This window comes from Dendropsophus ebraccatus, chromosome 11 (genome assembly GCF_027789765.1).
Source record: "Dendropsophus ebraccatus isolate aDenEbr1 chromosome 11, aDenEbr1.pat, whole genome shotgun sequence".
NCBI classification, from domain to species: Eukaryota; Metazoa; Chordata; class Amphibia; order Anura; family Hylidae; genus Dendropsophus; species Dendropsophus ebraccatus.
Window position 1 is genome coordinate 40,584,139 of NC_091464.1, and position 24,637 is coordinate 40,608,775.

Sequence of the window (24,637 nt, forward strand, 5' to 3'; positions counted from 1 at the left end):
AGAAGAAAAGGTAACATCTTTGTCTGCTCTCAGACAACCCCTTTAAAGCCTCCTTTAAGAATGTAAGTGAACAGGTATACAACCTCATGAATAAAAATACTAAGGGGTGAATTTATTATAGTGTTCATTCTTTATTCAAGTTTGTTGGTGCAGCTTTCTTAATTTTTTTTCTGGTCTTAAAGATTACCTGTGGCATGTCAGAAGTTATAGATCGCAGTGGGTCTCATTGCTGATCAAGGGGTATAGCCATAAATATAATAGCCAGGCTGCAGGCTAAAGGGTGGGGGGAGAGGGTACAGGTACTCATAACAATATGTGTAGAAGTAGTTCAGCTAAATAAACCTTCCTCTACATAGGCCCTGCACCAATCTAAAAATTTGAGTTGCTGCCTTAAAGGTGTTCTCAATTAAAACTGTCCCATATCCTGTGGCCTGTGCGCCCAGCCTTCCCTTCCTCCCCCCGCCGGCCTCCGTAGCCAGGAAACCCGAAGCCTGAGGCTCCTGGTGTCCATGGCTATGATCGAGGATTTGCGATCACCTTGCAGAGCCCCGATGCACAGTGGACAGAGAATTTTCCCTCTGTAGAGGGAGAATTCTCTGTCAGAAGCCCTATAGATGCTGCGGTTGTACTGACCGCAGTATCTTTAGGGTTAACTCATAGCACCGGAGAGTGGCTCTGGTGCTGAGAGTTGCAGTGGGTCTCCGGCTATCAATGATAGCCAGGACTCGCTGCGCCTGTGTCATCCTGCGGCATAAATTAACGTTGCTGCAGCAGCATGCATAGGCAGGAGGGAGTTAATGTATACTTTGCTTCGTGACTATTGTATTGCGTTTAACTGTATCGACAAGTGCCCTTTATTTCCCTTTATTTCTGAACAATGGTTGCAATACAGTTATATATCTACGAGAAAACTCTATGCTAATTTAATCATACAAGGCCATTCATTAGCATTTGCTTAGTGCATGGTTAGCATGTGACAATAAATCAAATAACACATCATGATGGATATGTCACACCACAAGACTCCTACTTCTTGGAGTTCACTTTTAAAGAGAAACTGTCATCATTTTTATTCTGCCTGAACCAAGAGTCATTGGGGCAGTTCACAGACACAATGAAAGCCACACAGCTTTCATTGATAGATATCTCACTGTTTGGGTGTAAGGAGAGACCTATTAATTAAAACCAGTGACGACTGAAGAAGCCACTGGGGACCGCCCTGATCACTCTTGGTTCAGGTTCTGATGACAGGTTACCTTTAAGCGGCTATGATCTGATTGGTGGAGGGCTGATTAGGATGTGGTTCTTTAGTTGTATGACCAGCTGTCAGCACTTAGAGGTCAAGGCGTTAAAGCAACTTTTTGCTTGGGCATCTTTTCTCTGATGAATTCCTTTATAGATAAAACATTTAGGTAAGGCATATTAGATCATATTAGTATCACTTCTAGGGGTATCTGATGGAAGGCATTTAGCCTTTTTAGGTGTATCCCACTTAAGAGAAGGAGGCATCTTTGTATTCAGAGGGAATTTTATACTCCACGTCTATAATATCTATCATCTAAATCAGTAATTACTGCATGTTTTTACAAGATGACGGCAGGGGTTTGACTATCCCTTTTATGTCCCATTTGATTTGTAATCTTTAATTTTGGTGTTGATAGATATCTATTGATACAGTGACATCTATCACTTAGCCTTTGGTATTTTACACTCATTTCATTTCTGTTGTTATATACCTTTCAGATTCACCATGATTAAATATTTCACCTTCTAAATTGGTGACAACTTTGGCGGATATGCTGCCCATCATTGGGTGTTGCTGTGATGTCTGGTAATGGCTGAGTGTCTTGGCTATACTGCCCGTCATTGGGTGTTGGTGTGATTTCTTGCAACATAAAGGAGAGAAAACATTCACGTCATTGTAAAATACCAATACATCCTCGACATTAGCAATGCTAGAGTCACCAGTACAAGTCAGTAGTCATTAAATCAGCTTCTTGAATTTCCCACATGACCTGTTTTTGCACATGCATCAGCGATTCTATACCATGCCTCTTTGAGCATGTTGAAGCTTCAGAGTTAAACAGACCATTGTTATAATTAGCAATAGGTTGCTTAGGCAGAAGTTCACGCTTCTCACATCTTTCAGGCATCAAGTGGGATCAGATTATTTGCATCTTTTCCGATGAAATAGAAAACATAAACATCCTTGAGGTTATGAAGGACCCGGCTCTCCTGTGGCTATGGGATTTTAGTAGGTACTTGTCTTACCATTATGCTACGTTCATGTAAAAGCTGAGAACTATTCATGGAGAGATGCTGCTCTTCACCTACATTCTCCGTGCTGACTGCAGTTTCGCATTCAGCATTAAAGCCTGTTGCTAATCTCTCTGCTTCTCAGCAGGACTGAGGACAAAGAAAGAGTAGCACATTCCCCTTTTGATTTACATGTTAGAGACTAGAGGCTACGGCAAAAGAAATAGGCTGCCAATGTATTCGTCAGTATTGCCAACATTTCTATCCAGCTAAGGATGGCATGCTGCTCGCCACATTGTGCTGGATCTACTGATCATTCCCATAATTGTTATCAGATTACAGACATTGGGTAGCATCAGCCCTTCCCAGTTTTCTTAATAGTAATTGCTTAGAAATGAGGAATCTCACTGCAGGGTTATCGCATCACTGCTATGAGACCCAGCTAATGCTAGGCAGAGCTTGCATGATGTTAACCACCCATGGCACGTCTGTTTGCGTTTGTTTGCTATTTCCTATATATTAGTGGCTGTAGAACACAATTCATCCTGGCATTTTCTTTGTCGTGAATCAGCAAGAGCCATGGAACAGCAGCAGTCACTGGGGAGCCTGAGATGGGGGTGGCAGTGTAAGGTGAGTAAAGGTGTGAATTCAGCATGGGGGTGGAGGGTTCTGGTGCCAGTTCTCAAAGTATTTCACGGTGATTTATTCCTCTCTCCTTGTATTTATTTCTCTCTTGAAGGAGGGACAGCCCCTGTGGCAGTTGATTCAGGGAGGAGTGGCTGGAGAGGGGGGGAGGACAGGGATGTGCTATAGATCATGCTGCAATAGAAGACAGCTTCCTGATGTATGGGGCTTATATCTTATTATTTTGGATTTGCTTGCATGGGCGTTTATGCACTGAGCCTTTTGCATACACTTCTCTGGAGCTGTAAGTTTGAGTAGTCCTTTCTTGTCTAAGTAGTAAAGCAGAGGTATTTGTTTGGGGTGGGGGTGGTCAGGGCTATGTCTGTTCCTCTGCATTTCCCATCTATCTGTGTGTTACCACTGCATTCTCTTTATTTCAGGTGTTAACAACGTATGAAAATGCCAGCTCCTGTCGACTACTCTGAAAGGAGATTGCAGCTGCATGCAAGAGAGAGAGATAGAGAGGTTTGGGAATAGCCTAGACGTTTCTGGCTGCATGACTGCTAGGATTTTTGCAGTCTTCTCCGGTCATGTGTTGACAGTCTAAATAATCGCCTGAGACCAATGAAATACACAAAACTGTATCTATGCGATGATCAAGCCCCTTCAATAATGGAATTCACAAATTCTCGTCTATGGCTCAGACCATATCAAAGTAGTGAACGGAATTTAAGCCGGGGATTGGAAGGAGAAGATCACTGCAACTTTTAAATGCATCAAATCAACAGTATCAAGCCAGGCAGGTTTATCTGACTTACAGCATTTGTCTGCATGTCATTGAAATTCTACCTCCTGAAAGGGAAGAAGACGACGCAGCAATGGGACTCACCTAAAGTGGATTGTACTTTCATTGACACACCATTCATCCTGCTTCATTCAGCTGTCTCGCCTCTTTTGTCCTGTCTTCAAAATGGTCAAGTAAATCATCTGGGCTGACCCTGGTCCTAAAGATGCTTCAGGCACTGAGGACCGGTCTCCTTCATAGTCTGAAGAATTCCAGACATCACTTGCTCATCGTGAGCAATTAAAAATCAATCCATCTTGGGAGTAAATACAGCAGTGGATGTGACTGTTTAAACACAACTTTCCCCATTGTTTTTCTGAATACCTGATGAGTTCTTGTAGACTAGCACACCCATCGAAATGCCACAGGGTCTGCAGACTTTGGATTTGTAGTGCATGGCTGCTCTGGTCTACCATGCATTGAGAAGTGAGGCAAACATTATATTTCAGCCAAACCACATACTTTGCACAGTAATGTTGCCTTAGTGATAGACGAGAGATGTTTTTTGTCAGCTACATTACCCTATTATTAGCAGCATTTTAAAGTCTATGTTGAGGTTTCTTATGACTAGGGAGTCTCTCCGCATGTTTGTGATCCCTGATGGTCCTAGCCAGGCTCTGGGAGAGCCTCAGATCTCAGCCTGTGACTCTCCCCCTCCTTAGCTCCCTCTGCACTAGGATGTTGCGGAAGGCTCTGCACAGGGGGCTGAGAACGTGCTTTTCAAGATTGGGCTTTTTCATCGCTAGCCATCCAGTGTTTTTTGTATCAGCCCCAGTGCTGATCTCAATCTTGCTGGGGGCTAGTTTTAGCAGGTATAAGGTTGAAGAAAACATTGAATATTTGCTGGCCCCTAAACACAGCCTAGCCAAAATAGAGAGGAACCTGGTGGATAGTCTATTCCCAGTCAATCGCTCTAAACACCGTCTATACTCTGATCTCCAAACACCTGGGAGGTACGGCAGAGTCATCATAACATCATCCAGGAGAGCAAACATGTTGGACCAACACCACACGGATCTCATTCTGAAGGTAATTATGCTGCATAGGCTTCTCCAACCACCTGTTAGCACACAGATCCTTAGCATATTAATGCTGCTCTCTAAAGATGCTGGGCAACAATGCCACATCAATAGACAATTCTGAAATGTCTTATTAAGGGCTGAGGCTTATTTCCTATTTAAAAATGTTTAATTCATTGGAAATGTATTTTAGTATCTTAATGGTTTGTTAATAAGGTGTCTTATCAGAAAATTACACTGAAGCAGGTGTCCTGAGGGAAATACTGTAGAAAGCCTCACGAATGCAAAAGTCATTGACACAAAATGGACAATGGCACAAAAAAAGTGTGATTTAAAGGGTTAACTGACTTTGAGACACTTGTCTCTTATTGTAAGCTCAGAGATAGGGAATCCCTCCTACAGGTCAGCTCTATCCTGACCTGATTTGGTTCTAGACATAAAAATGAGCATTTTTTTTTTAAATTTCTTTGAATAAGTTATATGTATCTTGAAAGCGTTAAGTGATTTGGGGGCGCTGATATCATAGTGCTAACACACGAAGAGTTGCCCAACATTAAATTTAATTGGAGTCAGGCTGGCCTACAGTGGATCTGAGCATAAAACCTGGCACCAAGATTTGTGTACAGCCACATTTTAACAATATGAATAAGTATTGGGTTAAATGACTTTGGGCAACTGTTGCCACCCTGCTAACCCACAATATACTGTAGGAGTGCCCCACATCAAATTCAGTTGTGTTGAGGTTGTCCCTTAGTGGTTCTGTGCATACACACTGGCACTGAAGTGTGCCTATGTGTACACTGGCATGATTTGAATAAGTAACTAGTATTTTCAAAGGGTTTAGCCTACTGATATCACATTGCTACACAGGAAGAAGGATGTCCAATATTCTCAAGTGGGGATATCATACATCAAATTTAGCGAGTTCTGGCTGGCTGGTGCAAAGAGATTCTAAGTATAAAACTGGCATCAAAGTGGGCAGCTGGTAATCTTTTACTAATCTGAATAAGTAGCCTGTGACATAAATACTAGCATCAAAGTTGACACATGGCCACGTTTTACTGATAATAATAAGTGGATTTGAATAGGTAAAGCTCTGCTTACATTTCCATGAAAGATTCTGTCGCAAATTTGAGGGTAGGAAGAGGATTGCATTCAGTGCACTTCTTCCTGTGAAAATGATGGATAGCACAAAGAGCCTTAAGGACCTCAGTGGGTTCTTGATTGCCCTTATGGTAGTCCTCATACAATGGATTCTGCAGGGCATCATGGCTTTATCTAGAAACAGAAACCAAGACAAAAGCATGGCTATAACTCATCTCAAAATATATTGAAGTAAATTTAGTTTTGTAAATTTTAACCCTTCATGCCTCAAGTCTTAGAAGTATATCATGGGAACATGCAAAGTTCCCATAAGTTGCCAATCTTTTATAACACATGTACACTAGATTTGTGTCCATGTGAGAGCCAGTAGGTCTCAACTATGTTATACAGGTGAGACCTAGCTTTAATGGCTGAAGTCAAAGACAACTGTGATCATGGCTGTTTAACCCCTATGATGTTTGATGATGATGCAGCATTCAAGTGGTTAGGCAGAGGGATGGGCTGTCACTTCACTGGCATCCTAGTAATGTGATCATGGGGTCCAGATGAGTTGTTATTGGCTTAACAAGGCAGGGCCTAATAGGCTATTTGTTAGTTTTAAGTCTTAAAGGTTTTTGACTGGCAAAATGATCTTTCTTTAAATTTCCCTGGGTGCTGCAAAAATAAAAAAATAAGTCATACTTCCCTGATTTGGCCACCCACTCTTGGCTTCTTTACATCATCTAGTCACTGTGGACATTTCATCCAAGCAGGAAATGACTACGTAGCCAATAACGTTATAGCCAAAGACTGACTGAGCGAGAATTTCTACCCAACCAGAAAGTCATCAGAAATAGGAAGTAGCGCAGAGCACTGAGAATCCAAAGCCAAAAAAATACTGGACATTGGGGATTGGGGCAGGGGAGTGTGTCTTTTTTTCTTTTTTTTCTTTTTTTTTTTTTTGCAATTACAGCACCCAGAGGCATTAAAAAAAATTCTGCTTGAAAAAAAGTTTTAAGAATTTTTTTCCCCTTATAAAATCATTTCCAAAATAACAATAGTAAAATGAATTAAAAACTTAAATGTAATTGGTATTGCAACATTTTAATTGCAAATATTACAAAAATAAAATTATGTGCGCAGAAACAAAACAACTTACAAAAATTATAACAAGTAAAATATAACACAGAATAAAGTTATAGAGACATTGATATTGCACAGTAAGCTGCATATAAACAAAACAAAAAATGTTACACTATTCGTTTCCAATTTTCTGCACCCCCCCCCCCCCATTATATTATATACACCAATACATAAACACTAATAACATGTACTACGTTAGGGTGCAGTCACACATACAGGTTCTGCAGCAGATCCACAGCATAGAAGAGTAGCCCAGTAGCACATTAGCCCAGAGTTACTTTGCATTGAATCTGCAACTTCAAATCTGCGCCATCAAATCTGCAGCAGATCTGCTGCAGATCATGTGAACGCACCCTGAAAAAATATGTGCCAGACCATATTCTTAAGGGGTTAAGTGTTTGCTGTCAAAAGTTGTGTTGGGAATCAATGAGTAGTTAACATATAATGACACAAGTGAAAGCAGAGTGGATGCCGCCAGTGAACTGTGTGGTGTAGTCAGTCATTTATTGTGTGATTTACTATTGCTGTCTGCTGTGATTTGTGTATGGAATTTTGTAAAGATTTTACCATAAACATGTAAAGAAAAGGGTTTATTTGGAATGACTATTTATCAGTTTTATTTGGCAGAAACAATATGTTTTTGAAGGGCACAACCAATAAGTCATGGTTTAACTCCAAATTTTAGCACAATCTGCAATATTTCCAGAATTTTATTTATATGCTTTTAACTGGACTCTGAAATTTAGCTAGTCCCTCATAAAAACAATTACTTCTGTCATGAGTCCAGAGGGAACAAATAATCTCCTGTTATATGGGTGACTGCTGCAATGGTTTTATCTGTGGGATATATGTAAGTGATTCTCCAGGACTATAAAATTGACTCTAATTAGTTGGGGTCCAACTTCTGGCTCTTAGTTGCATTACATTGCAATAAATAGAACACCTCCTAATACTTTAAACAGCCTTTCCGACAAAGAACTTTTTTTTAATCATCAAATTCAAAGCAAGAGAGAATGATAACTCCGTACAAAAGTTTTCTATGCATGCACATATCATATATATGTTTGTAAGATAAGTGGCTTGAGGTCATTGGCACTTTTCGTACATGTTTCTAGGCTTCTGTTCACGAGCTGTCATGCATTGCTGGACATCAGTGCCCATTGGACTGAACTAATGGGGTCCATAACGGTTTAGTTATGGTATTCACTGTTTTTACAGGAGGAAGGGTACTGAATGTCTCATTAGCCCTACTATACATTAGACATGCATTTGCAGCAGACCAGGGATATAGCAATAGGTTCATAAGCTGCAATACAAAAGTTTAGCCTACCCCCCCCCTACACACAAACACACCACCATCAGGAAACTTCTCTGCACAATTGTTACCTGTAACTTTTAGCTACTTTCATGATGATGTTCCCATTAAGTATTTGTATCTAGTGACTGGGGAAATTTGGGAACTGGGTTCTGTTGCCTCTAAGTAGCTCAACACAGAAGAGGGTGGAAATTTGAGGGGAAATGTCAGAGGAAATGTCAGGGAGTCTTGATGGTCCAGGTCTAATGCAAGTTTACTTGGAGGTCTAGAAGTGGTAATGCTTCATACCTTTAGTCCAATAGTTACTCACATCTCTAAGTTCTTGAATTTTCCTGGTTGTAACTACTTATTTCCTCTCTGCCCTTAATGATAGACATACTGTAAGTGCAGGGGTATAATAGTAAATACTGTGCAGGCATATTTGAATGGATCTTTGTAACTTAAATTTATAGGACAACCCCTTTAAATAACGGAAGCCTGCCCAATCTGATGCCAGTAGTCATACTCAAACCACTGTAAGCCTGGAGTCAAATTGCTTTGACGCAGTCCAAAGTCATTCACACATTTCAAAACATTCAGAACATATTTAATTCAGGAAAAAGTAACTACCTACTTAATAATAGGAAAAATGCCTAAATCTTGACACTTCTTTTTTATGTTGAGTACCCCTTTAAGTCATTTGAGATATTTCAGTACCAAAAAAAAAAAAAAAAAAAATTCTGTCTAATTGGATGACATTATTTATGCTTAAAAACACATTGGTATAACCTGAAGTCAAATGATTTTGACGCAAGACATACCAATATGTGTTCATAGTGTCACCTGTTATAGTAATAAATCGGTAAAAAAATTGTCATTCAACCCTTTCAATCACACTCTTGGGTTTGCAACCCATTGTTATGCTGATTTCAGCTTTCATATACCAATGAGATAATTGTGAAAAGAAACAAAATAAACATCCATTCAATAATAGTGAATACAATGGTTTTTTTTTCCATGTTATGGTACACAATATTTCTCAATCCTTTATAATGGTGCCAGCTCCATAAACTAACAGGCAGGTTATAGAAATATGTAGCTCGCTGTGATATCACATAAACCACTCTTTGGTCAAACTAGTGCAGATGTGCAACAGGCTGAAAAAATACAACAGATTAAGGTTAATCTAGATTACTTTTTCACAAACTAAAGCAAAAAGCACTGCTTACAATGTACTTACACTTATCCCCTTAAATCACAAAACTACTGCATGTGGGGCAGAGACTTGGATTACGGTTAAGGCCGTATTTTGCGTTTATGCTGCACTAGACTCTGGCTAAGGATATGTTTACTCCATGTTTGTATACCTTCCAACTTTTTGGACGGCCAAAGAGGGACACTTGTGGGTCACTCTAGGAAAATTTTACAGACATTTATTTACTTTTTAATTCAAGGATACATTCACACATACATTCACACATACAGGATCTGCTGCAGATTGACGCAATTATTACATCGATTTCTGCAGCATATCCTGTATGTGTGACTGCATCCTATTCACACATCAGTAATCCTGTCTGTAATTGTGGACCCACAACTGCGGACAGGATTACAAAGGTGTTTCATGTCCAAGTAGTAGGTCTGCACATACCATTAGGGTGCAATTGGAAGAACAATCCAATGCTATATACTATCAATTGCACTTGACATTTTCTTTATGCTTTTGGGTTTATTTAATTGTCATATGTATTCAGTTTTCATAATTACATCATATACTATTCAAGATGGAACATTTTGGTCGTTTATTGACCTCTCAACTGGTGTATGTTGGTGGGTGGTAGAAGGCCTAAAGGAAACTGACAAATGTGCTTGGATGTTAGTCACGGCTGGAGCTCCAGTTAGCGGTCCCCACGCTGCTTCCTGATCTGAGCGGGGACCTGGGCCTTGATGTGTCAGGCCAGGAAGCGGCCAGGGGACTGCGAACTGAAGCAGAGGACAGTGGCATCCAGTGCTGGAGCCGGAGGAGTAAGTGCCTGTTGTTATGTTCAGCCACCTCCTCCCCAGCTGTGTTTTTTTTTTTTTTTTTTTATTATGGACCTCGGACTTCTCATTTAATGCCAATTTCATTTTTAGGTAAAAAGAGGGATATGTAAGGGGCAAAGAGAAACAGAGGGACGTGGGTCAAAAGTTGGGATAGTCCTTTTCAAAAGAGAGACACTTGGAAGGTATAGGTTCGGTTAAAATGTGCAGCACATCAACTCTGTATTCCTCATATGGAGGCCCAAAAGAAAGTCCCTTTGTCCTCTATTGGGGGTAGTATGCACCAACAACTCTTTCTACATTACTGTATAGAAAAGAGCAGCAGACTGCCATATAAAGAGGAATCCAGCAACATCCAACTTATATATAGTGTGCAGATGAACATGTGAAGGGTGATGTGTGTGTGTGTGTGTGCGTATATTTATATATATATATATATATATATATATATATATATATATAATCATTTTTTAAACATGAAAGCAGAGTTTTGATTGGTAGTTATGGGCAAATCAGCAGTTTTTTTGTGACAAGAACGATCGTTGTTGCCAATTAAAACAACCGTTCTTGTCATTAAAAAATGGACAGCTTTGAAATCAATTAAAACAACGGCCGCCGTTCAATATGACTGTGGAAACAATTGACCTGTTAATTATTTCCGGCCGTTGTTTCAAAACAGCTGCCGAAAAAATTGAGAGTTCACACAGTGTACAGTATATGTCTTGAGGCCGTAGAGTGACCGGGAATCAATGCTAAATTGATTCTCAGTTACACCCATATGGCGGCTGGATTGCAATGATCTTAAAGTAGTGTTCATCTGGCCAATGATTCAGTATTGGCTGGATAAACATCTAAATCAGCAGCCGTTGTTTGATATTGCAAACAACAGCTGTGTCAAACAACGGACACCGTTTTTACATAATGTGAACATACCCTTAGGAAGCTATTTCTAGTGGTAAAATGTGCTGGTAATTTAGAGTATAAAAATCAAGTGACAGGTTTCCTCTAAGTGATTTGGCAAACATGTAAGAGATACGACAGCTTCACAAGGCAGCTGCTCTTTGCAGCTTATCGCTTTATTCTAAGGTGACATATTAACAGGGGTTGCCCTCTTTTTATAAGGCCACTCATACACACAATGTCAGCAACCACCAACCATGCAGTCCATTAATATTTGCAGGCTGAACTGAGACTTGTAGCTTTAAGCAGTCCAGAGGGATGACAAGCATTGGGGAAAGACCGCTGGTATCTCTAGACTATCATGGCCAATGCAGATTCTGTCTGGGTAGTCCAGCACTTCATAGGTTGGCACAATGTAGCCGGGCTGCACAGCGGTAATAGGTAGAACTAATGAGGCATAATCAATCACACAATCTTTTTATTTAGGAACTTGGCAAACAAATATTGTAATAAAATGACGTAAGTAACTTTCATTCTAGCACACTGACAAAAATCTAGTCCTAATGTTCACAAGTTGTCTCCCTCTAAAATTCCAATATGTAAGAAGTACTCACTGAGTTGAAATCATCACTCCTTATTCCACAGGAATTGAAGAACCCCAAGCGATCCTAGGAAAAAACCTAAGACATTGGCCCTCGCCAACATCGAGGATACCACAAAAGGCAGACTACACTAAATACATCCTTGGCACTACACCCACTCATCTTTCATTCTATAGAGGGGCTGTGCTAGAGCTGACCCCAGACTTTATCTAGAATGTTCCAGATATCAAGCCACATGCCTATGTAAGCAAGCAGGCTACCCTTTACACTCAGCCAATACAAGATAAAGCTGTGTAATAGTGTAAACCAGTCTAAAACAACAGTACGGTACAATCTTGGATTATGAGCATAATTCATTATGGGAATGAGATTGTAATCCAAATCAATAATATACCAAAGCAAATTTTCCCATAAGAAATATTTGAAACACAGGTGATTTGTTCCAAAACTAAGAACACTGTATCAGTAAAGAAGGGGTTAATCAGTTAACTCTCCCTCCACACACAACTCCCCAGGTGGCTGCAAACCTGCTGGTACTGATGCCGGCTGCCTGAAGCTGCTATCGATGAAAGGGTTAATTCAGGGGTCAGAGCGAACCAGCGTTAATGCAGATGGGAAACAGGAGAGAACCGAAAGGCATCCAGTCACCGGCAGAGTTGATCAGGTAGCAGTAGGTTAAAATGAGAGGGCTTTCTATCCAGCACAGTATCAGGATGGGGACACAGAGGGGCTTATATTAAGAAAAGTATTTTTTAAAAATTGTTAGCTTGTCTTGAAAAACGCCCAAACCAAGTTACTTTTAATCCAAGGTTTCACTGTATTACAAAAGTGTCACATCAAGTAGTATGTAAGCAATGAATCTATATTGAAGGAACTTGTAGGAGTCGGCACTTGCTGGTAAAAAAATTTTTCGTTTATTGATAATCTTGATAAAAAGTCATCACAAAAGTCCATAAAAGTCCATGGAGATGCATACAGGACACACAGTCTGACGCGTTTCTGGCCTTACCGGCCCCTTAATCATAGATAGTATGTATGAGGCCAAGCAGGGAATTTATGTGAGAAAGGGAACCTCCCCTCCCACTCCCACCTGCTGGCTAATTTATGCTTCACATGGATAAACACTGATAGTTTAGTAAAAGATCTATTCTATGATTTAAGCTATTTGGAAAAGATGTAAGCACGAAAGTACTCTCCAGCTCGCTTGATTACTTTTAAACCTTTATTGTATAATGTTTAAAAGGCCGACGCGTTTCGGGCTCTCTTGCCCTTATTCATGGCTCTAAACAACATGGAATACGGTGTGTTAGAACATACATATCTGCATATACAACCATGTAAGTAACAAAACAGATAAAAGAAAAAACCCACATATAAAGCATATATACATACAGAAATGTGAATGACATGCACAAAAACAAATACATGAAATTAGTAATGTTAATATTAAAACATGCAATGTCACGTATGAATTGAAAAAAGTACTGGGACATCCCAGTACTTTTTTCAATTCATACGTGACATTGCATGTTTTAATATTAACATTACTAATTTCATGTATTTGTTTTTGTGCATGTCATTCACATTTCTGTATGTATATATGCTTTATATGTGGGTTTTTTCTTTTATCTGTTTTGTTACTTACATGGTTGTATATGCAGATATGTATGTTCTAACACACCGTATTCCATGTTGTTTAGAGCCATGAATAAGGGCAAGAGAGCCCGAAACGCGTCGGCCTTTTAAACATTATACAATAAAGGTTTAAAAGTAATCAAGCGAGCTGGAGAGTACTTTCGTGCTTATACCTTGTTGGATGCCCTTGGGTCCGGGGGTTTTTTCTCGCGTGCTCGTGGAGAGGCATACAGCCATAATAAGAACACCACATTCCATCTAAAGGGACTTCTTTGTTGTGAGTGCTGACCACTCTTTGTTTTTTGGAAAAGATGTAGCTAGCATAAGTATCCAATACCCCTCCCGATTGAGTAATTGAGTAATCACTCTTTCTATGCCAGTGATACTTAGTGCAGACACATCACCTGCGTGAATGGAAGAAAAATGTTTTGAAACATTGGAAGCATTTCTGATGAATCTATATCAACCAATCCCAAAGAGTTGAGGTGTGAGGAGGTTTGTGCCTTCAATTATACTGTGCACACCCTCTGGGTGAGTGTCACTACCGTTTGTGTGAGGTTTTTTTTTTTTTTTGTTGATTGTAAGGTTTATTGGGAGGTGCTTTTAACATAATTAGTTTCTTCTATTCTGGTTTGACATTTAGAAGAGGTTCTCTATTCCTTAATGCTTATTTTGTAAGTGTTCATTGGAATTGCGCTGAGTAACACTGAAAAAGTAAACTGGGTCTTTGTAGTGCTAAATCACTGTTGTTTATAGTTTGTGCCATGAACAAATGATCTCCAAGTGCCAGCCCTGCTTGGCATTGTATTTATGGGTCTATAGACCTGCATGTCAACCTTGCTCTTTTTTGCTGTCAGATGCATTACGCTGTACTATTTCTGATATAATCTGACCGTTTTAGGTTTTGTAGCACTTCGCATAATACTTGTGCATAGTTGTAAACTAAGAAATCTTAATCTGTATTCGAAAGGCAAAATATGTATTTAAAGCATATACAGATGTAGCCAGTGTTAACATGATCCCTGACGCAACAATTGTGTCAGACAGCTGTGTTAAGTCAATTAGAGTGTCGAATGCGTTATTGTGATCAAGTTAACACAGGCTACATCTGTACCTAGACAAATGAGATGTGCAAACATAGAAGTTGATCCAAAGAAGCAGTACATAGAAGTTGTATACATATCCCTTTAAAGCAAAGACGGGCAATTAATTTTCCCATGGGGCCACATGAGAAATTGAAACCATTTTTGAGGGCCAGACTGGTATGCGGGGATGGCGGTGAGGTGGGTGTGTGTCCGTGGGGGGGGGGGGGGGTAGAACAGACTCATAGGTGACGTCTTCTTTGATCTAAAGCGCCACTTTCCCTTTTTCTCTCTATCGGGTCCAGGCCTCCATGATGATTTCTAGCAGCTACGATTCATCTCATCAGAACCTGTCAAACAAACATCTTAGTCTCCACACTTTTTCTTCAACTTCCTTTGCTTTTTCCTGCCTAGAGGCTCCCATATAGTAGTAATTCTGCTGTTTGGTGTCATGCTCATTACCCCTTGTAGTCATTTAAGACTAGCCCCAACGCTGCCCTGTGCAAAGAGGTTGTTCAGGAAAACATAGCTGCTTTCTTCCACATCTGTCTTTAGGTAATGTGTGGTACTACAGCTCACAATTCACTGGCTCTGAACTGCAGTACTGAACACAAACTGAGGACAAGAGTGGTGCTGTCCCTGGCAAAAAGCAGCTATGATAACCCCTTTGATAACCACTTCAAAAAAATTAAAATTGCTTCTGCAAACCATTCTCCACTTGATCTCCACTTGATCTTGCAGCGAGTCTGCAGAACCCGGCTCTGACACGGAAGAGAGGAGGGTGGGAGATTGAGTGGGGAATAGGGTGCTGCATGTCCTACTCTTATTGCCTGCTATAGTAAGTGAGTTGCAGCGCTGCAGTGATCCTGTGAACAACTCTGCATTTCATTTACTATGAGAGGGCTAGCTAACAACCCATTACATTTACAGTGGAGGAGGGGCGGCTGACAACCCATTACATTTACAGTGGAGGAGGGGCGGCTGACAACCCATTTCATTTACTGTGGAGAAAGGGCTAGTTGACAACCCATTTAATTTACTGTGGAGCAGGGGCGGCTGACAACGCATTTCAATTCCTGGGGGGGGGGGGGGGGCGGCAGTGCAGTTCATTTACTTTGGGGGTGGCTGGTGAAGAATTTCATTTAGTAGGGGAGGGGGTAGCTGGCAGTGCATTTTATTTACTTTAGGGGAGGGGGTAGCTGGCAGTTTATTTCATTTACTCTACGGAAGGGGGTAGCTGGCAGTGCATTTCATTTACTCTAGGGGAGGGGGTAGCTGGCAGTGCATTTCATTTACTCTAGGGGAGGGGGTAGCTGGATGTGCATTTCATTTACTCTAGGGGAGGGGGTAGCTGGCAGTGCATTTCATTTACTCTAGGGGAGGGGATGGCTGTCAGTGCATTTCATTTACTCTAGGGGAGGAGGTAGCTGGCAGTGCATTTCATTTACTCTAGGGGAGGGGGTAGCTGGCAGTGCATTTCATTTACTCTAGGGGAGGGGGTAGCTGGATGTGCATTTCATTTACTCTAGGGGAGGGGGTGGCTGGCAGTGCATTTCATTTACTCTAGGGGAGGGGGTAGATGGCAGCGCATTTCATTTACTCTAGGGGAGGGGGTAGCTGGCAGTGCATTTCATTTACTCTAGGGGAGGGGGTAGCTGGCAGTGCATTTCATTTACTCTAGGGGAGGGGGTAGCTGGCAGCGCATTTCATTTACTCTAGGGGAGGGGGTAGCTGGCAGTGCATTTCATTTACTCTAGGGGAGGGGGTAGCTGGCAGTGCATTTCATTTACTCTAGGGGAGGGGATGGCTGGCAGTGCATTTCATTTACTCTAGGGGAGGGGGTGGCTGGCAGTGCATTTCATGTACTCTAGGGGAGGGGGTAGCTGGCAGCACATTTCATTTACTCTAGGGTAGGGGGTAGCTGGCAGTGCATTTCATTTACTCTAGGGGAGGGGGTAGCTGGCAGTGCATTTCATTTACTCTAGGGGAGGGGGTAGCTGGCAGCGCATTTCATTTACTCTAGGGGAGGGGGTAGTTGGCAGTGCATTTCATTTACTCTAGGGGAGGGGATAGCTGGCAGTGCATTTCATTTACTCTAGGGGAGGGGGTGGCTGGCAGTGCATTTCATTTACTCTAGGGGAGGGGGTAGCTGGCAGCGCATTTCATTTACTCTAGGGGAGGGGGTAGCTGGCAGTGCATTTCATTTACTCTAGGGGAGGGGGTAGCTGGCAGTGCATTTCTTTTACTCTAGGGGAGGGGGTGGCTGGCAGTGCATTTCATTTACTCTAGGGGAGGGGGTAGCTGGCAGTGCATTTCATTTACTCTAGGGGAGGGGATGGCTGGCAGTTTGTTTTTTATTTACTCTAGGGGAGGGGGTGGCTGGCAGTGCATTTCATTTACTCTAGGGGAGGGGGTAGCTGGCAGCACATTTCATTTACTCTAGGGTAGGGGGTAGCTGGCAGTGCATTTCATTTACTCTAGGGGAGGGGGTAGCTGGCAGTGCATTTCATTTACTCTAGGGGAGGGGGTAGCTGGCAGCGCATTTCATTTACTCTAGGGGAGGGGGTAGTTGGCAGTGCATTTCATTTACTCTAGGGGAGGGGGTGGCTGGCAGTGCATTTCATTTACTCTAGGGGAGTGGGTAGCTGGCAGTGCATTTCATTTACTCTAGGGGAGGGCATGGCTGGCAGTGCATTTCATTTACTCTAGGGGAGGAGGTAGCTGGCAGTGCATTTCATTTACTCTAGGGAAGGAGGTAGCTGGCAGTGCATTTCATTTACTCTAGGAGAGGGGATGGCTGGCAGTGCATTTCATTTACTCTAGGGGAGGGGGTGGCTGGCAGTGCATTTCTTTTACTCTAGGGAAGGAGGTAGCTGGCAGTGCATTTCATTTACTCTAGGGGAGGGGGTAGCTGGCAGTGCATTTCATTTACTCTAGGGGAGGGGGTGGCTGGCAGTGCATTTCATTTACTCTAGGGGAGGGGGTAGCTGGCAGTGCATTTCATTTACTCTAGGGGAGGGGGTAGCTGGCAGCGCATTTCATTTACTCTAGGGGAGGGATGGCTGGCAGTGCATTTCATTTACTCTAGGGGAGGGGGTAGCTGGCAGTGCATTTCATTTACTCTAGGGGAGGGGGTAGCTGGCAGTGCATTTCATTTACTCTAGGGGAGGGGGCAGCTGGCAGTGCATTTTATTTACTCTAGGGGAGGGGGTGGCTGGCAGTGCTTTTCATTTACTCTAGGGGAGGGGGTAGCTGGCAGTGCATTTCATTTACTCTAGGGGAGGGGGTGGCTGGCAGTGCATTTCATTTACTCTAGGGGAGGGGGTAGCTGGCAGTGCATTTCATTTACTCTAGGGGAGGGGGTAGCTGGCAGCGCATTTCATTTACTCTAGGGGAGGGATGGCTGGCAGTGCATTTCATTTACTCTAGGGGAGGGGGTAGCTGGCAGTGCATTTCATTTACTCTAGGGGAGGGGGTAGCTGGCAGTGCATTTCATTTACTCTAGGGGAGGGGGCAGCTGGCAGTGCATTTTATTTACTCTAGGGGAGGGGGTGGCTGGCAGTGCTTTTCATTTACTCTAGGGGAGGGGGTAGCTGGCAGTGCATTTCATTTACTCTAGGGGAGGGAGTGGCTGGCAGTGCATTTAATTTATTGTGCGGGAAGTGTGGGTGGACATGTGTTTGATTTACTGTTGGGGAGGAGTCGGCTCATAATGCATTTTTCGTAAGCAATGTTTACACACCATTAAAATAATGGCCATTGTTTTATAATAACAACCATTGTTTGTACAAGGACGGCCATTATTCTAAAACAACCCCCTTTATTTGATGTTAAACTACATGCATTTGTAATGGGGGACGGGAGTGTCTGGCAATGTATTCCACTTTCCATGGGACAGGGGTTGGCAGGACATTTCATTTATTGTGAGGGGGCAGCACATTTTATTTTCATTAAAGGGAAGCTTTCAGTGTATTTTAGTTACTGGGGGGGGGGCAACACATTTTATTTAAATTGAGGTGGAGTTTTTGATGTATTTTAATTACTGTGGGGCAGCTCTGCATAAATTTATACTGTGCAGAAGCTTTAATGTAGGCTGCTAAAAAACCACTATGGTGTATTCCACCGCATTGGAATAGTTGTATTAAAAAATGATGCCATTTATGCTAATTATAGCTGACCCGTCACAGAGCAGTACTGCTATCCTGTCCGGTGTCATTACTGAAGCTTCCTTCTACCTGTCTTCTCTAAATCTCCTGGGCATGCATGGGGAAGTAATGTTGTTTTTTTTTACATGTATTGGCATTTTTTCTAGCTTTTTTTACTTTATATATTGAATGAATGATCTTTATTGTGGTTTAGGTGTATTTGTGTGCTGAACTTTTTTTTTCAGCCATCACATAATCTAGTTGCTGGACCACAAAGGTGAAAAAAATTACAGAAAAAAAACCATACGCACAGCAATGTAGTGTTTGAGACAACCAGAACAATCCCATTGAAGTGTATGGGAGAAAAAAACACCACAATTTGCCAAAAAAAACACCACCGTCAGGATGCTGCATTTTGGAAAAACTGAGCCTCAAAACGCCAGCCCAAAAAAGGCCATGTGTGTAAGGCCGATCATAAACTTCCATTGACTACCAGCTAACATCCGGCTGCTGGCGTTTTTTGCAACAGAAAAAAAAAACATGGCGTTTTTCCAAGATTTTAATACCTTAAGGGTAGCTTCACACGTACCGTATCGCAGTGGATTTTCTGCTGCGGATCCGCAGCAGATTTGACTACGTGAATGAACACAGCATCAAATCTGCACCATCAAATCTGCTGCAGATCCGGAGCAGATTTTACAGTGCGGATTTGATGCTGTGCTCATTCATGATGTAGTCAAATCTGCTGCAGATCCGCAGCGGAAAATCCACTGCAATACGGTATGTTTGAAGCTACCCTAAGGATGCGTTAACACATACAGGATCTGCAGCAGATTTGATGGCGCAGATTTGAAGCTGCAGATTCAAAGTAAATCAATTCTGGGCCATTAAATCTGCTGCAGATCTGCTGCAGATCCTGTACGTGTGAACGCACCCTAAGGGTACGTTCACACATACCAGATGTGCAGCGGATTTTCTGCTGCGGATTTTTTGCTGAGGATCCTGTACGTGTGAACGCACCCTAAGGGTTGCTTCAAACACACCGTATTGCGGCATATTTTCTGCTGCGATACGCAGCAGATACAAAGCAGATACGGTGTGTGTTTGTACCCTAAGGGTATGTTTGCAGCAGATCCGCAGCAAATTTCATTTAAATAACTGAACACAGGATCAAATCTGCACCATCAAATCTGCTGCGAATCTGCTGCAGATCTGCTGCGGATCCTGTAGGTGTGAACGCACCCTAAAGAGGTTTTCTGATGACAGACATTCATGGCAAGTTTGTTGAATATAACCTACAAAAAGACACTAGAGAAATGTTATATAACAAACATCTTTATTGGTATTCACGGAAAATAAATAAATAAATGCAACTATGTAAAATTGACATTAGAAAAGACAGGGAGTCCATACAAGCAAAATGTAGCAGTGGTGCAGGATACAGATCTACCAAGGTGCATAAAAGCGAATCAAGTTGCTTTTGCCCGAGGCACATTCTAATCATGGACAAATAACACAATGAACCCCACTGTAGAAAGTCTTATAATAACACCCCAAGGGAAATAAGACAAGGACAGGGGAATAACAATGATGATTACTGCACAAACCGGAGATCCATATCGCTGCAGCCACACAACCCGACGTGCATTTTGCACACATGATGCTTCCTCAGAGAGTAAAGTTTGTAGGATTTAGCATAAAGGGTGATGGTTGTCCAGTGATACATGTTTCACTATTTTAGGTGGCCGGTTATAGTGTGTAAAAGTGGTGGTTATTGTGTGTAAAAGTGGCGGTTATAGTGTGTAAAAGTGGCGGTTATAGTGTGTAAAAGTGGCGGTTATAGTGTGTAAAAGTGGCAGTTATAGTGTGTAAATAACTGAGTAACTGCAACATAACAGTCTATGGTCAGTGAACAATATGCTATGATAATCAATAAAGGGAAATCACATGATCATCTGTTTTGTTCTCTGAGGAACTTTTATAGTGTAGTTTAGTGTACATAACCTAACGGGGCATAAATCATAACACAGTCATGTTATTTACTGTGCACAAATAATAGTTCTACATAAAGGGACATGCACCATATAGACCTATTATACTTTTATTTGAGGGAATTTGGAGATACAAGCTCAGTGCTACATTCCATAGATGTTTATATCAATATTGTAAAACACTATCCCAAAGTAATTGGTCCCATTCAAAAAGTAAAAAGTATTAAATATATCTGACTCTTTGAATTATTGATAACCGGCCCTTCATTCATGGATGGCTCAGGTCCTCCAGTTATGAAGTATAGTGCTGCACTTGATTCAGGCCCCCCAGTGTTTTCAAAACTACAATTCCCATTATGCCTGTGTGGAAGTCGGTTGTGGTAGCTCAGCCGGTGATGTTAGTGTTGTGACACCAGTGCTAGTCCAGCACACAGGTGTGATGTTGGTACCTGCTTGTTTAGTATGGCTGGCTGTGTTCCTCAAATGGTCAGTAACCTGTTGGATTGTTGTGGGTCCCTTGGGCTCTTGTCATGGCAGTCCTAAGTAGCAAAGGACCCACTCGGACTGTCGGTACCACCACCCACAGAAGGGGGAAAAATAGCCCAAGGTGGGGTGTGAACGGGTGCTGGTGCAGACAGAGATGAGCAGAGTCCCGTTAGTATAAAATTATAGATTTACTTTACAGCTTTACTGTAAGGCTTTTCTGTATAACAGTACACGGTTTTACAAGTAAATACATTTTTACACAGACTTAAGTGCTTGACCTTTAGTGCTGGAGGTAGGTGCTTAAGAAGAGTTGCAGCAGTGCTTGTAGAGTTAAGAGTGGAGAGTAGAGGAGCTTGCCAAAGGAGCCCTAACCCAGTGTAGCTGTGTACTCAGCCAGAACTTTTAGTAGATATATCTTCAATAGTTAAGTGTTATTCCTACTCATGTATAGACAATGTCTGACCACCTTCTGCCCTCTGGTAGCATAGAACCCGTCCCAGTAGGGTAGTATGAGCCCCAGCCGTGGCTATCTGAGTGTAGCTAGGTGTCCAAGTCTTCCCAGTTACCTGTGCTGCGCAGTTGGATACGTAGACCTTTATTTTCACGGTTGCTTGGTACTACTGGGGCTAGCGCTGAATAACAGATATAGTGATAGTTATAGAAGAACTGTTGTTCTCTAGTTGCATCTGTTCACACACGTGGTTAGACTCAACTAACTGTGTACTTCCTCCCACATAGAACTAACTAACTTCTCCCACAGGGGTTGTGTGTGTAGAGAGCCAGGATGGGTTCAGAGAAAGAGAGCACCTCCTATTGTTCAGCACAGAACACATGGTATAACAAACATTAACCTATGACTTTCCTCAGCTGTGCAACAAATATAAGAATACAAACACACAAAAACACAGAAAAATGCAACAGCTCACCGCAACAGCAAGATACAGACCCACCATAGACATAAAAATAATTAAAAGCAGCCCCCCCAACTGCCCAAAAAATTCCCACAAAAATAATGAGTCTCTTGGTTACTATTTGCAAACAGCGTAAACTGCCTCACCACGATAAGGTGGACTCATATCGAGGCAGACCCTACACTGTATGTACTCCATGGCGTATAATACACCTATGCTCTGGGCTCCGTCTAATACCTGCAAAAATAATTGCACCACCTGGGTGAGACAGGTGGAGTGCACGACCAAATAGAGGCAGCCACTCCCCCAACTGGAACACAGAAAAAAAAAAAGGGAAAAAATTGGTCAGCTCTCCTAGAACACTGTTCACACTAGGCAGGAGCACGTTGCCATGGCTGAAATTGCAAACACACAAAAACACAGAAAAATGCAACAGCTCACCGCAACAGCAAGATACAGACCCACCATAGACATGAAAATAATTAAAATTAAACAATTTTTTCCCTTTTTTTTTTTTCTGTTTTCCAGTTGGGGGAGTGGCTGCCTCTATTTGGTCGTGCACTCCACCTGTCTCACCCAGGTGGTGCAATTATTTTTGCAGGTATTAGACGGATCTTGCATGCCCAGAGCATAGGTGTATTATACGCCATGGAGAGGCCATAGTGTACATACAGTGTAGGGTCTGCCTCGATATGAGTCCACCTTATCGTGGTGAGGCAGTTTACGCTGTTTGCAAATAGTAACCAAGAGACTCATTATTTTTGTGGGAATTTTTTGGGCAGTTGGGGGGGCTGCTTTTAATTATTTTCATGTCTATGGTGGGTCTGTATCTTGCTGTTGCGGTGAGCTGTTGCATTTTCTGTGTTTTTGTGTGTTTGCAATTTCAGCCATGGCAACGTGCTCCTGCCTAGTGTGAACAGTGTTCTAGGAGAGCTGACCAATTTTTTCCCTTTTTTTTTTTTATAAGAATACAAACACTGACACCTAGTGGGGAGACTGTAATTACCTCATCCACCATTTAACCTGAGAGAAAGCTTCTTGACAGATGCATAGAACACTAATAGTGGGACACCACACCTGGACAGCCTAAGTCCAGGCATAATGGGAATTATTTTTTCCCAGTGTCTCTTTATAATATGAGAAAACTCCCCAGGGAGGAGATGAGAGGCATGAAACAAGAATTCCTAATTCTTGCTCTAAAATGTTAAATTGTGCAGTTTTCCTCCCACTGACCCAATGTAATTGTTCCTTTATGATAAGAGGAAGAACTTTCCATTCACTTCATTGAGTCTACACTGTGGTAAGCAATCTCTTCTAATTATTATTGCTTTTCTCTTTCTCTTTATGACAGCACAAAAGTCGACACGTGTGTTAGAATTGTGTGAATTGCAGTTTCAATAGTAAAACCACTTTCATAAAATGAGTTAGACGTGATAAAGGTTTGACTAGTGTATATATCTGACATCTGGGACAATCACTAATCCCAGTCTTATGCTATAATGAAAAGCTGACATGCATAGTCACTTTCTAACAAAATAAATAGGTGTTATAAAACATGTAGAGCTGATTCTGCAATGAAATTGTGACCATGACAATTCATTTTCTGGGATCCCATAAAGTCCTGGCTGATGTACTGATGAGTAGATCATTATGACAAGTCTGTCAAGTCTCATGACAGTCCTTTGGAACCACCTAATTATTAATACTATAGGAATTTAAAAAAAAAAAAAAAAAAGCAAGCTATGGATTGGTTTGGTTTTTATGTACATATTTAGCTGCTAGAATATTTTCTATTTAAATGGGTTTTAAGGGCTCAAAGTGTAAGGATGCTGGCCAATGGCAGCCTGATCAATACTGTGAATGAGCACCAATCTGCTAGATCGGCATTCATTTACTGGGTGATACCAGCCTGATAATCTTTTAGCAAGGGCTGCACGGACATTAGCAATGTCCACGCAGCCTTTGCCTAAACAGTTTTTACATTACCTGTCCACGTTTCCGGTCTCCTCGTGCACTCTGCATGCTTCCTCCCAAGTCCCACGCATTGCAGCATCAGAGCTGAGACAGTGATTGAAGCTGCAGCGCACGGGACCGGGGAAGAAGCAGAGTGCAGAAGGAGACTGGGAAAGTGGACAGGTAATGTAAACTGTTTGTTAAATTGTCACCCATCGCTATTACAGGTAGCAATGCACAGTTGGCTCCCAATGATTGTAGGTCAGGGCCTAAAGAAACAATTAGCTGATAATTGTTTCATCAGTTGATCTTTGTCTCCATTACACAGAGCGATAATAAGCCGAATCGGGCCAATTCGGCCGATTGTCGCTCCATGTAAAAGGACCCTAAGTCCAAAATTCATCTCCCACCACTTCCGCAAATATCGGTGCAGGGAAACTCAGCTTATGCAACCACTCGACATCCAGCAAGTTCCTTGGGCAAACCTTTTTCTGATGGGCAAGACAAATGTACAGAATTTTCTGGGTGTTGGAGAGTTGCCTCAGCAACTATTCTGACCATCAGCTATTTCTCATCACACCAATCATGTAGGCCATCAATCATTTTTGCCTGGAAAAGCCCCTTAAGGG

At 41.9% G+C, this 24,637-nt stretch overlaps 1 protein-coding gene across 1 annotated transcript in view; it reads left to right on the forward strand.

Annotated features, from left to right (window-relative positions):
• Nucleotides 1–4,387: 4,387 nt before the first annotated feature.
• The window catches only part of PTCHD1 (patched domain containing 1), a 112,399-nt gene continuing 92,149 nt past the window's right edge, over nt 4,388–24,637 (forward strand). Inside the window, exon 1 of the mRNA XM_069945985.1 lies at nt 4,388–4,753. Within this exon, the coding sequence (XP_069802086.1) occupies nt 4,403–4,753 (351 nt within the window). The 5' untranslated portion in view covers nt 4,388–4,402. The remainder of the gene's footprint in view (nt 4,754–24,637) is intronic.